At 32.7% G+C, this 17,415-nt stretch overlaps 2 protein-coding genes across 7 annotated transcripts in view; one reads left to right on the top strand and one right to left on the bottom strand.

Annotated features, from left to right (window-relative positions):
• The window catches only part of LOC143249367 (uncharacterized), a 141,676-nt gene extending 124,984 nt beyond the window's left edge, over positions 1-16,692 (bottom strand). For both annotated transcript variants that reach the window (XM_076499104.1, XM_076499100.1), the window contains exons 1-2: positions 16,643-16,692; positions 1,968-2,135 (exon numbers count right to left, since the gene is read on the bottom strand). The gene's annotated coding sequence lies outside the window, so the exon portion shown is untranslated. The remainder of the gene's footprint in view (positions 1-1,967; positions 2,136-16,642) is intronic.
• LOC143249366 (serine/threonine-protein kinase Pak-like) overlaps positions 1-17,415 on the top strand; it is a 69,607-nt gene that overhangs the window by 8,849 nt on the left and 43,343 nt on the right. For all 5 annotated transcript variants that reach the window (XM_076499096.1, XM_076499093.1, XM_076499097.1 and 2 more), the window contains 3 exons: positions 2,812-2,900; positions 4,036-4,231; positions 4,532-4,669. In XM_076499096.1, the coding sequence (XP_076355211.1) occupies positions 2,812-2,900; positions 4,036-4,231; positions 4,532-4,669 (423 nt within the window). The remainder of the gene's footprint in view (positions 1-2,811; positions 2,901-4,035; positions 4,232-4,531; positions 4,670-17,415) is intronic.

The raw sequence follows: 17,415 nt of genomic DNA on the forward strand, positions 1-17,415 counted from the left end.
ACAGCTTCTGTGTTCACTGCTGAACTGTATGCCATATCTCTTGCCCTGGATCATATTGCAGCTGAGCAGTACTCCAACTGCACTATTTATACTGATTCGCTTAGTTCTATACTTGCCTTGGAATCGCTACACGTTGGCTCACATCCTATTCTCGCTGATATTCGTAATCGAATGGCCCGTTTCTCATTAGCAGCTACTTCAATCCAGTTTTTCTGGATACCAGGCCATGTTGGTATTCGCGGGAACGAGCTTGCAGACATGGCAGCTAAATATGTCTGCTTCAGCACCATCACTCCTATGCCTATTCCGTACATGGACTATGGTGTTATCTTCAAGGGTCGGCTCCATGCCAGCTGGCAGTCTACTTGGAGTGAGCAACGTGACAACAAACTTTTTCAAATCAAACCCAAAATTGGACTTTGGCCATCTAGCTTCCGTAAAGTTCGGAAGGAGGAAGTTGTTCTCACTAGGCTACGCATTGGTCACAGTTTTATAACTCATCATTTTCTTTTATCTGGAACTGATGCACCAATGTGTAATTTGTCTAACACTCAAATCACTATCAGCCACGTTTTACTTTCTTGCCATCGTTACAATTCTCAACGACGGCAATATTTTAAACATATTTTTTCCCAGGGTCAATCTGTAACATTGGACAGAGTTATTGGTGATGGTGACTCTGTCCACCTTGATAATGTTTTAATTTTTTAATGGCCATTAACCTTTTAATCTCATTTAAGTGTTGCATGTTTATTCATTACACCTTTTAAATTGTGGTTCCTTTTTACAGTTTTAATCTCTGTCATTCAATTTGACATTGGACAATGGCCAGAACATTAAATAACTCGACACCAGGACTGGAAAGGCCAACTTCAGGTGACTAACGCTCCTGTTTGAACTATCCGTTAGTCATCCTGGCGAGTTGTTATTATACTTTTACTGCATATCATTTCACACTTTTACTAATTAACTTTTTAGTACTGGCCATATTGACTCATAACCCGAACCAGGACTGGAAAGACCAACTTCAGGTGACTGACGGTGGTTTTATACTTACCTGTTAGTCTTCCTGGCGGGTTACGATCATTACCATTCTGCTACAGGTAGTTCTTTACAACTTTGTTGACTGGATGTCAACATTGGTTTTACGCCATTTTCTGTCTTAATTGCCGCTTTGCTTTTATCTTCAATTACTTCTACAAATTTTACTCCATTTACTTGACTTTATCCTTTTACTGGACATTTGGCTACTCATTATTACGATTTTATGGAGTGTCTTTTAAAACTTTACTTTCTTTTACATTTTGATAATAGCTGCTATGACACATAACCCAGAACCAGGACTGGAAAGGCCAACTTCAGGTGATTGACGGTGGTTCTTGAACTTACCTGTTAATCTTCCTGGCGGGTTATGATCATTACCTTTTTGCTAGAGTAAATACCTTACAACTTCTTATACTCTACCTTTTATCTTAACATTGTAGACTAGGTGTCAACATTGGTTTTATACTTTTTTGTTTTACCTTCAGTTCCATTTATGTCTATTACTACATTTATTTATTTTTTATTTTTTTATTTTTTTACATTTTTACCGAATGTCTGGCGCAGATAGCCTCGCTGCTTTGTGCCATAAAACACTAAATCAATCAATCAATCAATTCTGACACAACAAATTTAATTTATTCCATATACAGTGGAACCTCTCCAAAGCAGCCACCTTTGAGACTGAGACAAACTGGCCTGAATAGAGGGGTTCCACTGTACATAGAGATATGTAAACAAAAAAGGGACTGTGATTGAATGACTGCTTTCAAGGGGCGGCCGCTTAGAGGGGTTCCACTGTATATGACTTTCAAATAAGTTTATACTGACATACTGTGCTACTGCTAGCACACTTTCTGTTCTAGCACAAAATATATCATTGGCAATTTTAGTTTATACATTTAGTTCATTCAATTTCTACTTACATATGTTTGGTTCACCGTCTACAGGGTGGCCCGTAACTCCCTACCTATGCATATATCATATGTATCCAGAGTATCTGTGTGGTTTCACCAGTATCCTTGCGCTCATATACCCACGTACTTTTCACAATACACTCATGAAGTGTAAATGGGCTTACATCGGCTATATTTCTTTAAAAGAAAGAAACAAATTTATAATACATGCGTAATTGAATATAACATAATAAAATATGGATGGGATGGGACTCAGAAGCCACCCTGTATATATAGTTGTTGAAGTTTTTTTTTTTAGGAGAAATTGAGTTTGTTAAATTATCAGCAGTTTATACAATACACTGAAATGGAGCATGACATGGAAAACCTTGAACATTGTTTAATGTTTAATGCAATAAATATTAAATTTTCAGTTTCTTACACAAAATGCCATCCAACATAATATTTTATAAATTTTTTGGATGATATAACAACTTCAGTGTTCAATATACATGAATGTACTTCAAAAAATCTTTTCACATAGTAAAATAAAAGTAGAAGTAGATAAAAGTAGGAAGGATGTAGAAAAGTGTTCTTTTCTAATTCACTCTTTAAATTGAATTTGTAATTTTTTCTTTGAACTACACATTTTACTATATCATAAGTGTATAACTCCTGAACAATGTTAAAGAAGTGATTTTACCTTGTTTCTTTCGTCATTAAGAATATTTTAAACAACTTTGCTATTTTGATTAGGTATGTGACTTCTGTCAGAATTTCAAATCAGGAAAAGTAAATTCTTCTGTCTCATTATTCTGTATAATTTAATTAAGGAAAAAACTGTAAGAGAAATCATAAACTTTTTTTTGTTTAGATAATAATGGAATATTTAGAAGTTGGCTGCCTGACTAATGTTATCAACGAAACCTGTTTCTGTGAAAGTGAAATATCAGCAGTTTGTAAGTAAGTAAGTTGTATTGATTGTTATTAATAGGTTTCTCTTACTTGTCCTACTACATATTTCAGTCATTATAGCCTTTTACAAAGACAGAAATGATGATTGACTTTTGATATTAATTTTGCAGACATTACGTATGGGATAAACTGATATATATATGTATGTATATATAAATGTGTATGCATAGAGATATATATATACATATATAAGATATTAAATAACTAAAGCAGACTGAATAAAAATTAAACTGACATCTTGAGATATTAATTTTTAAAATAAACTAATATTTTATTTAGGTTCTCAAGGGATTAGACTTTCTGCATTTTAACAATGTTATTCACTGAGATATTAAAAGTGATAACATTTTACTTGGAAAGGATTGGAGGATAAAACCAGGTTAGTTTTTAGACATGTATACATTTGTGAACATGTGCATTTCTAAGTTTTTTAACTTTTTTGTAATAGTTTATTTCACGAAAAGCACCATTACATAAAGAACTTGTTATAAATTATATGTACATATGAATGGAAAGTAACATTTGGCTCCAGGTACTATGAACCAGAAGTATTATACAATGAGCAAACACAACACACAAAAAATATTTATATTGTTTTTGAATCCTTTCTATCTGAAGTTTAACTTTCAAAGATTTGGGTATTATAAAACATGTTAATTACAGATGTATTACTGTTGACATAGTTTTCTTAAATTGTGTGTTGTTGCTGAAAATGAAAAGTATGTAAAAAATGAAAACATCAATCTTTTATATACCTCTAATTCTGAACCTCAATTAACAAATTACGAGGAATGTGGAAAATGAAATACAACTGTATTTAACTTTAGTTCTAATATCGAATGAAAAGCTTGTTTGTTTTTGTATTACAGGATATAAAAGATAGATTAGAAGTGCTGTTTCTCACATAGCTTTAATTTTAACCCACAATAAAGAAACTGAGAACATTGGAAAAGCATAAATCGATATCTGTACTTATTTATGTTTACAACACACTTTAAGCCAATATTTTATCTATTTTCCATGTTTAAACCATAATTATCATGTTTAATTGTATTTTAAACTTTTTAACACCAGCTACTTTATTGATATGATAACTTTCTTTTGATTCTTTCCATCACACAAGTGATTTCGGACTATGTGCAAAAATATCCGAAGAACGAAACAAAAGGACATCTGAAGTTGGGACTCGTTACTGGATGGCTCCTGAAATAGTAAGAGGAAAAGAGTATGGGCCTAAAGTTGACATATGGTCACTAGGTATCACAGCAATTGAAATGTTAGATGGTAGCCCTCCTTACTACGACGAAGATCCTGACGTGGTAAGTGCTGGCAATGAGTACTTAGAACCAAAGAGTAAAAGTAGATTGAATTTGAGTTTTTCTTACTTGAATGTCTCCCATTTTTCTTCTATGTAAGTTGTTTAAGTTTTAAAAATCATCAACATTGAAGTAGACAGATAATTAAAGACTTTGGTACAGCAATAGTATAAAATTTTGAGGCTTTCAGTGAACAAAATTATAGTATTTTAAAAATTTGGATGCATTAATGCTTTGCTTTAATATTTTGTGTTGTTAAAGTTAGGTTATTGATTTAGTCATCAAGTCACAATCCTTTTTCAGGTAAAAGATTTAATAGCAAGAAATGGGAAGCCAAACATCAAATATAAAGATAACCTGTCGTCAGTGTTTAAAGATTTCTTAGACAGGTGCTTAGAAGTTGATGAAGATAAAAGATACAGTGCTTGTGAACTCTTAAAGGTATGGTAGAAAGTTAATCTACCAAGCTGTATCGCTTATATCCTGTACGTGAACTTGTATTTAACACGCATAAAAATAATATACTAACTACATTACATTGAACACTCTATTTAATATAACTTTCTCATCAAAACAAAACCAGAAATTATCATTTATAGGTGTCTTTAATTCAACAAGAATCATTGGACAAAATCCCAAGAAGTCAATGTTTAAGAACTGAAATAAGTAACTGTTGTTGGTTGATGAAATTTACGCAAAGCTATTCTACAGCTGTCTACTCCAGACGTCCATACTTTTGAAGTGAATGATTAGACGGAAGGAATTTATACAATATCATTCACTGTCAATTCATTGGTTATTCTGATCGAATATTTATATTTGACTGTCTCTCTTATAGCACACCCATTGCACAACAGTGCAGAACACCTTTTTTCTCTCTGTGGTAAGGAGGTGCGAATCGCTGATCTTTGGACATATGGTCCAGATCAATAACCACTGGACCCGAACTAAAAAAGTCTTTAATAGGAATAAAAGCTAAATATTACTTACATTGCAAACACTTCCTGAAACCTATAGAACAATGTAACACTGAGACTTGTGTGTTCATAAATAAAATATTTGGATGAATATTATTCTACGTAAACTCATGATGTTGGTAAAACACGTAGGTTGAAAAAATCTTCATAGAAATGAAATAGAAATCGTATAACCCAAGCACTTTGTTTGGTTTTTATATATGTAAAAACGCAAAGCTACACGAAGGCTATCTGCGCTAGCCGTCCCTAATTTAGCAGTGTAGGACTAGAGGGAAGGCACCAAGTCAACACCACCCATCGCCAACTCTTGGGATACTCTTTCACCAACGAATAGTGTGATTGACCGTCACATTACAACGCCCCCACAGTTTAAATGGTGAGCATGTTTTTGTTTCACCAGGATTCGAACTTGCGAACCTCAGAGAGTCGAGAGCGCTTTGGAAAGGTGAACTTTTCTTCTTCAGCAGCAAATTATGTAAATGATAATCAAATGTTTTATTACGTATACAGAAAACATTGTGGATTTTAATTTTACAAGGAATAATTCACATAAAAAATACCCTTATAACTATAATAATTTAGTTCCGATGCCCGCGGTGAGCACAGAAAAAAATAACACATTGCGTAGCGTAGTGCTCAAAATACAGTTTTCACGACTTCAAATATATCTTTGTTCCCTGTGTCAACGGCAAGTCTGCAATCTCGAAGTATTTCCTCTAAAAATGTCCCAGTCTGTTGAGGTATAAAATAACCCCATGAAACATAAATTTTGTTCCTGGATAGCATGTGTTATTTCTTAATTGCTTATGTTGCATAAGTACAGAAAATGGCCATTATTTCCTTCAAACTTCGCTTTTGTGACCTGGATAATGAAATTTAGAAACTAACTTATTTTCTCTGTAAAAATTGGAAAATTTGCACATTTTCATTTACATAACGTGTAATAAAACAACATATGAATCAAGATTTACATGTATTTATTTTCAGGTTATACAAAAATGCACAAGAATTTTAGAAATGAGTAGTTTTTCGAAATATGCGACTGTAATGCATGTCACAATCACGTATCAGTCCCAAAATATAGTCTTCCATCATGTTTTCGTTATTCGCTCTCAGGTCACAAAAGCAAAGTTTCAAGAGAAAAATTGGTCTTTTCCATTTACTTTACGCATAAGCAACTGGAAAACTACACTTCTTCCCAGGACTGTTGTTGTTTTAATTAAGCACAAAGTACACAATGGCAACCACGGGTATGAAAACCCAGTTTCTAGTGTTGTAAGTCCGCACACATACCTCTGAGTCACTAGGGGCCGTACCAGGAACTACTAAAAGTAAAAATCTCCTACGAGATTTCCAATTCAATAGCAAAAGCTGGCAAGCCACATGATGTAGGTGAATATTTGATTTTGCAGCAGTGTCTGTTGTAATTTCAACTGTAGTAAATCATAATCCACATGAAATTACTTAGGTCATCCCTATAAGCAACTCATCAGTATCAAAGCGTATCGATGAAATGGCAAATGATGTTGAAAATTAACTAGTCTCACAATTACAAGTTAGAGAGTTTGCTCTGCAAATTGATGAATCCTGTTTACAAGATAATGAAGCCCTACTGATGACACAAATTAGATTTTTGGGTGATAATCAGTTCAGAGAGGATGTGCTTTTTGCTTGAAAGATTACAACAGACATCAAAGGTGATATGAAACAATTATTAAAGACGTGAAGAATTGTTTTGAAAATCTGTTTTGAAAATATATTTTGTGCACGTGATGGTGCAACTTGAATGGTTGGTAGATACAGAGGATTTCTTGCTCATTTAAAAAATGCTGAACATGAAAGTTTTAATGTTATAACGTTAAGGTTAATCCAACTATTCGTTAGTAAAAGTGTAGCCAAAGAGTTGGCGATGGGTGGTGTCAACTAGCTGTTAGTCCCGTAGACTTACACTGCTAAATTAGGGACGACTTGCACAAATAGCCCGAGTGTAGCTTCGCGTGAAATTCAAATCAAAATTTTTATTTGTTGCAAAAAACGTGAATAATATTCAGTGTCTTATAACAGTGATTTTGAGTAAAACCCACTTGTAGAGAAAAATATATATGTAAAAACGGCTCGTTTTGGTTGAGAAAATATTTTACGAAGAGGAGCGAACAATGTTTCGACCTTTTTCGGTCATCGTCGGGTTCACAAAAAAACCTGTTTTTGACAGTTACTGACTGTTACACAAAGTACCCTTAACTCCCTTTTTTTTTTTTTAACCCTTTTATGATTTCTGTATTTATTCTAAATGCTCCATTTTGTACGTTAAACAATAATCTTTGGATTTCGTGCTATTTTTGATAAGATTTGAGACATACCCATGTTCACAATATTTAGTGTGAACAATATCTATAGAAACGTAAATATTCAACAGTTTGACATTTAGTATTCATAACTGAAATTGTTTCGTCACTTAGATGTGCTATCAATTCTGTTGAAATATGTTCTAAAACAACTGTTTTGTGATATTCTTAATTTTATGGGTAAGTTTTCAAGTACGTCAATTTTAGGGACCTTTATTGAACAAGCATCAAACGTATAAATTATGAATTGTTTATGAGGTTTAATAAAGCTATTCCATTCATTGTTTTATATATATGTGTGTGTATATGTGAGAGCGTATTATTTCAAGAATCAAAAAGATGTGTCGACATTAAATTAAAAATTTTCTGAAGGTTATTAAGTTATAAACATTTGGATTATTATGTTAGCTGAGAAAGAAGGTTCTGATGGAGTTTTTCTGCTATTTTGATACCTTGTATGACTGATTCCAAGCCATTAAATTAGTAACATCTCAACTCTCAGCAACGTTACTGTTTATCTGAACTATATAATAAGACTGTAGGCAACAGCTGCCTTATCAAATAAGTAATATTTCATTTGTTTAGCTTTGCTTGAGTAGAAGATTTACGGATGCAGAATCTCCGATAACTGATTTTTTAGTCAAAAACAAAGTAACTCATAGCTATTAAAATCTATGTAATCAGTACTAAATAAGTCCAGGAAGTGTTTCAATAAGTGGATGGGCTTACATACCTATCTTCTATCTTGTATTTAACGTAAACAGACCAAAAAATGTCATCCTCTTTAAGGTTAATCACGTTCAATTACTTTAATTTGACGAAAAATGTTTCTCTATATTTTAGCTTATCAAGTCAAGAATTTATCAGTGATTCAAAAATTGGACATTTTTGTTTTTCGTTTCAGCAGCCTAGAAATTCTCACTGCATTTAAGCTAAGAAAGTTTTCAGTTGTTAACAATAAAGAAACAATTGAGGTAAATAATTAATAGCAACCGTTATTTTTATTACGGTTTTCTTATTAAAAATGTTTTAACACCTGCATTTGTTTCAATATATTTTTTGATGCATTTGATATCATAAATTTCATACATAGCGAAATTCAATGAACTTCTAAATTAAAATTCCTAGTTATATGGAATACATTAAAAATTTGATTCTCGTTTGAAATAAATAATAATACGTAACACACTAAAAAAATAATAGTTTCTCTTCTCTGACCGTTTTGCCAAGTTACCAGAAAATAAAGATCGTATTATGAATATTACTTGGTCTATTTATAAAGAAAAACTTTACATTATTAGAGTATCACGAATAATGTATTACTTCAGGGTATATTCGAAAAGATACGTACAGATTATATTAATACAAATTTTTGCGTTGTATCAAGTAATTAATTCGTCACTAAAACTACAAAAAACTATTGTTGTTTCAATAATGTCTCAGTGGGTTTTACTTCTATTTTATTTTTCTCCTTTTGTGTTACACATATTTTTTATCTATGCTAACTTAAATCTGAAAACAACACAAACAAAACATGAAACATCTCAAATGAGTCTAAAAAAGTCTTTCAATGTTTTCTTTTACAATTAACGTAATTGTTTTTGTATTACACATGCATTTAAAAAGCATTTCGATAGAGAAGTTTAGGTTTTATTAATTGGAAATGTCTTAAAACATCTGCACTTTTAAAGAGAATTATCAGAATTTGAAAACTTTTATTATGTGAGCTGTTACATTTTGTTTAATGTTTAGAAAAACAGTGAACATCAAACACTTTATGCTGTGGTAAAATGCAACAAAGTAACTGTTTGATTAAGCAATAAACTGTAATGATTGGCTATATTTTAATTGTTGTTATTCTTTGTTTATTTTTACACAAAGCTGCTCATTTCTGATTGCTTTAGCCGTACCTAGTTTTGAAACGATAGGTAAGTCATCATCCCCTCCCCTAAACCACACTAACCTGTTAACTACTCTAAATGAATAGCAGGAATTGAATGTCTCAATTTAAAACGTACTGTCGTAGAGAAAGCAATCGTATTTTTGATAGAAGGACTTAACTGTATGGGGTATTACCAATTCATAATTTTAGAATACTTTAAACATTCATTAAAATATACGTTAAAATTGGCTTGTTCTGGGATCAGGAGACATTTTAACAGAAGTGGAAAAAAGAATACGACTTGCTAGCATAAATGCTAGGTGGTACTTGGAATTAAATCATCATTTATAAAACAGAGCATTGTACCAATATACACAATAGTACCAGTTTCAGTTTCACATAGCTCACGTTCTGGAGTATGACACAGTCTAACAACTTGTATCCTAAAGACAGTATTAAATCTTCAATTAAAATAAAGTACAGAACAACTTTTCGATCTTCGGGTTAACAAAGAGAGTTTGCACGAGACTCTTGCTGTGCACATATCTTAGGGAAGAGAGCGTAAACGGGTACGAGGTTGTTAGACGCTGCACTTAGATTTTAGGTTATTACTTAATATATGTATAAAGTTGTTCCTTTATAATGATTTAATTTTAGTTTCAGTTCTGAATGTTTCTGAAATATTACGTTTTGAGCCAAGTTGTTTTTTTCCAGTGTTAGTTATTTTTTCGCTTATATCAAGAATATGTGGAATGTAGCAGCGGAAGGTTTTCTTCTTTCTTTGGATTTATTATTGTTTGTTTATTGTTGAATGCGTTTTTGGTGTATGTGTTTATGCATATTTTTTACAGTTTTTGGAGGAAATTTGTTTATTTGATTTCATCATAAATTTTATCGGGTAAGCACGGGAACTACAATTTGTTTTTATCGCTGCAAGTACGTTTTGTAGCCTTTCCATATATTATAATTTCCTAACAGCTTTTATTTTCAGTATTTTCATTTAATTAGTTAAATACACATATTTTTCTTGTTGTTATTATATGTGTATATATATATACACGAATTATTTAAGTGATATACGTGATGTGTTTGTATAGCGATGTAAATAACACTACAACTATACTAAAACATTGAAACAACGATATTTTATACCAGTGGTTCTCAACCTTTTCTGACTTGTGGCATACTACGAGAACCTGAAAATTTTCGCCACACCTGGAAAGCCTTAACGATTTTTTCAGATGCGCGTTATACAGCAAGCGTTAAAAGCCTTAGAACTAAAATCACGGCCAAAGCAAACTATATTAGTATCATCTGCACATTGACATCGCTTGCTTTGGCCGTGAGTGTCGTTCTAAGGCTTTTTAACGATTTTGTGGTATAGCAAAAAAAATCAAAATTTTTTATTTTTGCATATGTTTTCAATGTGACGCTTGTGCCTACTTCTGACAGCAAATCAAAATGAAGCGAATCTCTAACGTAGACGTAGGTCGCATTTCATCATTGACTGTAAGAAGCCTCTCTCTCTTTCTGGCTTTAATTTCAGTAATGCTGAAAATTCAATTTTGCAAAACCATGAAGATGCAAATGAAAGCAGAACTTCAACTGCTTTTGAACTGACTGCAGGTTATGAATTTTTAATGGAGATCCAAAACTCATCCAAGCTCTTTTCAGGAAACGATGACTGATAAAATCTGTCGTTTCGTAAATCAATGAGCTGTTCTTCCTCCTTACTTGTAAGATTTGTTGTCTCCTTGATTCCGAATGAATAGTTCACCCATTTATATTTGTCGACAGCAATTGACGGGAAGTATTGTTCTGGTGCGAACTGTAGGTCGCTTAATGTGTTCAAAATTTGAGGGCCTATTTTCTTCTTTGACGGATATTCGTTAACAGAAGGAAAACAATCAAGGACTCCTTTCGAGATCTTATTCTTCCACAGTGTCACCTTTTTAATGAAGGCCTTCAGTTTGGTCGTTGCAGTAATAATGTTTTTAGATGGTCCTTGGAGACTGAAGTTCAGAAAATTTAATTTGTTAAACAAGTCGGAGAGAAATTGAACCTGATCTCATCATGAAAAGAAAATTCAAAACCTGTTTCCTCAAACTCCAAGAAAGAAATTACTTCAGTTTTTCGTTGGACAAGACGCTTTAACACATTTCCTTTTGAAAGCCATTGAACTTCAGTGTGATACAGTAGCTTTTTGTAGTCTGAAGCTATTGCCTCACAGAGAAGAGAGAAAAGTCGAGATTGAAGTGGCCGAGACTTGATGAAATTCACCACTTGAATAACTTGATTCATAACAGACTGCAAATCTTTCGGCCAAGATTTGGAGGCGATCGCCTCTCTGTGAATCATGCAATCAATCCTTTTTCCGGCAGCTTTATGTAGTTCACAAGCTTCCTTGATTGTTTATGTTGTTGAGCCGCGAGATTCTCGAAGTATTCTCTTGATTTATCCTTTACTGCTGAATGTTTTGTTTCCAAGTGTCTCTTCAGTTTGCTAGGAATAAGTGCTTCGTTGGATAAAGCTGCATTGCAGAGTAGGCAGAAAGGTAATTGAGAATGTTCCTATTCCAAAGCGATAAAACCGTATTTGATGTATTCGTTTTTGTACTTTCATTTGATTCTTTGTTTTTGATTCAATACATTCTCCTTTGCAGGATCAGACTTACTTAAATATTTTTCCATGGATAAAGCTAATTCATACACGATAAGCACGGAGTTCTGCAGTTGATATAAAATTCCCACCTGTAGCGTAGCAGCTGTAGCTTACTGCAGAATGAGAACCTTTTCAGAAAGCAGTTTGATTGTTTGATACATCATTTATGACATATGAACCACTTGTTGCACCACAATTAAATAGTCGAACTGTTGTTGTCGAGAATGAAATTTAAGTATAAACTTCTCAGTGCTTGAGTTAAATGAAAACCATCAAATGTTTTAGAAGGTTTCAGAGTGTCTCCATAGTAGCTTTTATTAACTGACGTGTTCGACTTGCTTGTAAAATCCCTAGAAAGTTGTATGTTTTTTTATAAACACCGTGGCACACCTGCCAATCTCTCACAGCACACAGGTTGAGAATCACTGTTCTATTCAATTCTACTGAACTATAACTTTGAGAAAAGGCAGAAAAGAAAACACTAGTTTTCAGTGGTGAGAGAGGGTGGGAAGTGTGAGAGGTGGTACATATCTATTGGAAATTTGTTTTCAGTGATGGAAAATAATAACTATCAATATAATAATTTTCACTTAATTTTTCGTGAGAAACTATAACACTAATTATTTCTATAGGTTAAAACATACTTTCTCACCAAAAACCAAACCATCAATAATTAGTAATCTACTGGAAATCTATGTCAAGTGGTCCAGCTCTAACCCAAATCCATTCACTGGGAAGTAGCATTCACATGATGGTAGGATGAGAGGTTCTAACTGAAGGGAAGAACTGCAGTATAATGGATTTAATTCGAGTCATCAGTATCCTCTAGATAGGCTGGAGGGCAACAGCAACGTCCATGTCCCACTGCACAGAAGTGAATTACATCTACATATATATAAAATATTTCAACCTCCTAATAGAACCACACAAAAGCTGCATGAAACATCAACCTCCAAGACCCACCAGATAGAGGTAGAACATATGATTGGAAGATCTCATGCCATCTACAGCACAGAACACTGCCCTACTCACTAGTGCAGGAAAGTCAACAAATTCAGGACTTCTCCATGGTCCACCATCCTTGCAGTTTGGAACTGGAAAGTAGCAAGGAATCCCATACTCTACCAGAAGAACAAGGAGTGATGAGACATGGTGAAGAGTCAAGAAGAACACCAACATCAAAGACAATGCAACAAGTGACCATAAAAACCCTGTTTTCAAAAGTAGATTGCCTTTGATTTATTCAGTCAAAGGAACAGCAGATACGGTCAACTCTCACCTTTAACTTTACCTATACAAGTCTAAAGGTTAATAAGGTCTGAAAAGACATAATACCAAAGCAAATATATCATGATAAAAACTTACTAATAATCTTGTGAAACGCCCCATCTCCAAAAATATGTTACAGACGATGAGTGTGTATCATGGCCGTACAGTACAAGTTTGAGAAATAGGAAACACATCTGAACAGGAAACACTCACAAGTGAATAGGATTTAAATTCTAAAGGGAGCATGCCCCTGAAGGGAAAAAATAAATAAAATATAACAAAGATAACTGGCAACAGTCAGGAAGAAACAGCTACCCAATGAAGATAATAGGAGATGAATATATGTGGTGGAGTTCACATGTCTGACCAAATAGAACTGTTTCTATTAATTATCCACTCCAATGGATAGTGGATGTCAGATTCCATGAAAAATGAAAAGTGTCCAACTGCACAGTCCACATTCAAATCCATAGACTCTGGAAAATCTCCAATAACAAACAGATGAAGAAAAGTTATGAAAATGATGAGAAAGAAGATGAATCTGTGAACAGAAACAGTCCTTTGCAATAAGATACAACAGCAACAAAATCATGTGTGAAAGGGTAGGGTTAAAGAGGGCAATAGCACAAATGATGAGTAGGAAGGAAAAGTGTAACCTTCAAAAATCCTCAGAAGATTGTTGAAGTGCCTCAGAAAGGAGATACTGGGCAAGTATTGTAAGAAAGACAGAAAGGTAAGACAAAGCTAGGTAAATGGACATGGGAAAAATGGATAGGATTATCAGGTACTGAGCAAAAGAGACACTAACTGCTAAAAGTTAAGAAATAGTTGATCAGCTTCAGATAAGCCAAAGCATAAAGACCATGAGTCCATGGATGATTACAATTCATGCTAACACAAGCCCTCAAATGAGAAGTGAAATGCTCATTATGAACCCAGATGTCAGGGGAAGGAAGGAAAGCAATGGACTTCAATGATAGATGTCATATTAAAATAAAACGTATCACATGAAAACTGTAAAAATGGAACACACCTGAGAAAGCATATCCAAAAAGACAGCATATCTTGTAAGAGATGCATGGGAAGGCACAGCACAGATAAAAGAAGGAAAATAAGAACTGTCATAACCTCCTTCATCATGAAAAACTTTGGAAAATGCAGGTGGAACCCAGAACATTGTTGGGTTATCAAAGAAATTCACAGTTGGAACCCCAAGACCTAATACTAGTAACACCATTCAAAGTTGTGGTAGCAATATCAGAAGATGTAAAACACAAGCTTCAGAATTCATTTTATACCATCTAGTCAAAAATGAGAAGAAAAATCTAAAAATAAAGGTAAGTTATTGCATCAAATTACTACAGACAAAACTAACTGTAGCAAATAAAGTAAAACTCTATTCATACACAAAGAATCAAATAAACATGCAAAAAGAATATAAGTAAAAAAACATCCGACCTTGATCAGTGCCTAATCAGAAATGATAATTTGGTAGAATCAAACAGAGTGAATTACATGTATCAGGAGGGTGTGTCACACTTGATGTGATGGAATGTTGTCACGTGATGATTTACATGTGAGAGACAGTTGAACCATGTTGATCATTGAGTATATGGGAAATAAGGCTTGTGGTATGCAAAAATGTTTTTGCATGTAGGAGGTAGCACAAAATGAAAATGGCTATACATGTGAAAAGAGGTAATGTACTGTATTGGAAATTATAGTATTTTTTGTGTGTGTTTTTTATAGCAAAGCCACATTGGGCTTTCTGCTGAGTCCACCAAGAGGAATTGAGCACCTGATTTTAGCACTGTAAATCTGTAGACTTACTGCTGTACCAGTGGGGGACAATTATAGTATTACCTAGAATAGTTTACCACCTTGGAACATGAATAATAATGTACTTTACTAACAGAAATGCTCCAACAACATAAAAAGCAAAATATTATCCAAAAAATAAACAGACAATATATTTCTTTATAGAAGGTTTACTCAAGATTTATGCATTACCAGATTTGTTATAATTACTTATTACAATGAACTTTTCCTAAATCAAGGTTTTGTATGTGTTAAAGAATTCATTATCAGGAAGACAACTGACATGAACCAATAACTGTTGTTTATTCCATCCAAAATCTCTCAAAAAGATAAGTGCAGTTTATTGTTTTGTGCTTGAAAAATAATACCTGTGAAAAATTAAAATAAATCATTATAAAAAACAAGTAACCTAAAAAACAAAATTGTCATTTCCCTGATATTCCAAGCATACTAGGATTAAACCAACAAAGGAAAATATAATGTTAAATTCAATGTTTTAGAAAACAGACTGTATAATTAAGCACACACACATAGACACTACAGAAAAAAAATATTTCCTCTCAAGATAAAAATCATTTTTACTTTTCAGGGTTTTCGTAATATTCTTAGATAAAAAATGTTTGTAGGGTACACAAATCTATTAGTTTTTAAAAAAAATCTACAATCAAACTAACAGCAAAGAAATAATAAAAGGAAAAAAATACCCCAGGAGTTGAAATCTTGATAATTTCATATTGTGACCTTTAAATTCCCTAGTAAAAAACAGTGACTCTTTTACAACTTTAGGGCCAATAACTACTTTACAGTTTTTAAATAATTAATTAAAAAGAAGTTGCAAGACACAAATGTTGAAATTCTCAAACATATGCACTTGATGAAATATGAAAAACAAGTTTCAATGAAAGTTGTTTTCTTTGATTACTTAATAATAAAACCAAATTAGTAAAGGATGAAAACTGTCAAATATTGTTGATTAAACCACAATTTAAGAATTTTTTCTAAATAATTTATGATAAAAAATCCTAGTGTCTGACTAATAACAGATGTGATAGACCCATACTTGCTATTATTGTTAATTCTTTTCAGAAATATCTCTTAAAAACATTAGAATCACACTGAATATGTAGAGATTATACTGTCACCTCTATTGTTGAAGGACTAAAAGATGGCTAAAGTCCAAATCAACACTTTCATGGTGTTTTTTGATGATCTTTGGTTATAAATTGTTTGTTAGTCAATCCTTTTTTATGGCATTATTTTGGTTCTTTTATCAACTAAAGATTCTTTTTTCAGAAATGCTTTATAGAAAAGATCTATGAATGTTCAGTATGTTAGTAAAATATCACATCAGATATTACACTACTGAAACAATACTTCTATTGTGTATATTTAATATTATTACTGATTAATGACAAAGGATAAAAAATGAAATACTGCAATAAAATGTTTCCTACACACTTACCTATTTAAAGTTCAATGTAAATGATCCAGGCAACAGAATTTCTTTGGTCTAAGAATAAAAATCATACTTGTTAAATTTGAAGTCCTGAGCTAAAAATACTCACAAAGTTTTTTTTTTTACTTTTAATTATAACTACCTTAAGTTTGCTTTAGTATGATTCAAGGAACTTCAGGTTACTTCATTTAAATGCTAACTTTCATAACATTAGTTTGAAGTTTTACATGTTTTAAAGCTTCTTCCCTGCCAGTATCCTTAAATCAATATATCAGCAGATTTCTTCCCTGCCAGTATCATTAAACCAACAGACTTCAAGAAAACAGAGTATACATCAGTTTTATCTTTTTTGATTAGGAATTTCAACCATATTTTTACTTACCATATTAAATGTACCCTGTCACTTTGGTCAAAAAAATTAAACATATTCCTGCACTTTATAAAAGTACAACTGAGAGTGAAAAACTTTTGTATTTTCAATTATGTTAGTTTAAAATGTATTAGCAGAAATACTGACTGATAAAACACACATTAGTCTAAAATGTATTAGCAGAAACACTGACTGATAAAACACTCATTGGTCTAAAATGTATTGGCAGAAACACTGACTGATAAAACATGTTAGTTTAAAATGTATTAGCAGAAACACTGACTGATAAAACATGTTAGTTTAAAATGTAAGCATCTTAATTTTAATTACTCTTTCACACCCTTGAGGTACATTTCATTTCTTTTACCCGTCAGGCAACTCTTATAACAAAATACCTCATTCTGAAAAG

Source organism: Tachypleus tridentatus, chromosome 4, assembly GCF_004210375.1.
Source record: "Tachypleus tridentatus isolate NWPU-2018 chromosome 4, ASM421037v1, whole genome shotgun sequence".
In the NCBI taxonomy this organism is placed as follows: domain Eukaryota; kingdom Metazoa; phylum Arthropoda; class Merostomata; order Xiphosura; family Limulidae; genus Tachypleus; species Tachypleus tridentatus.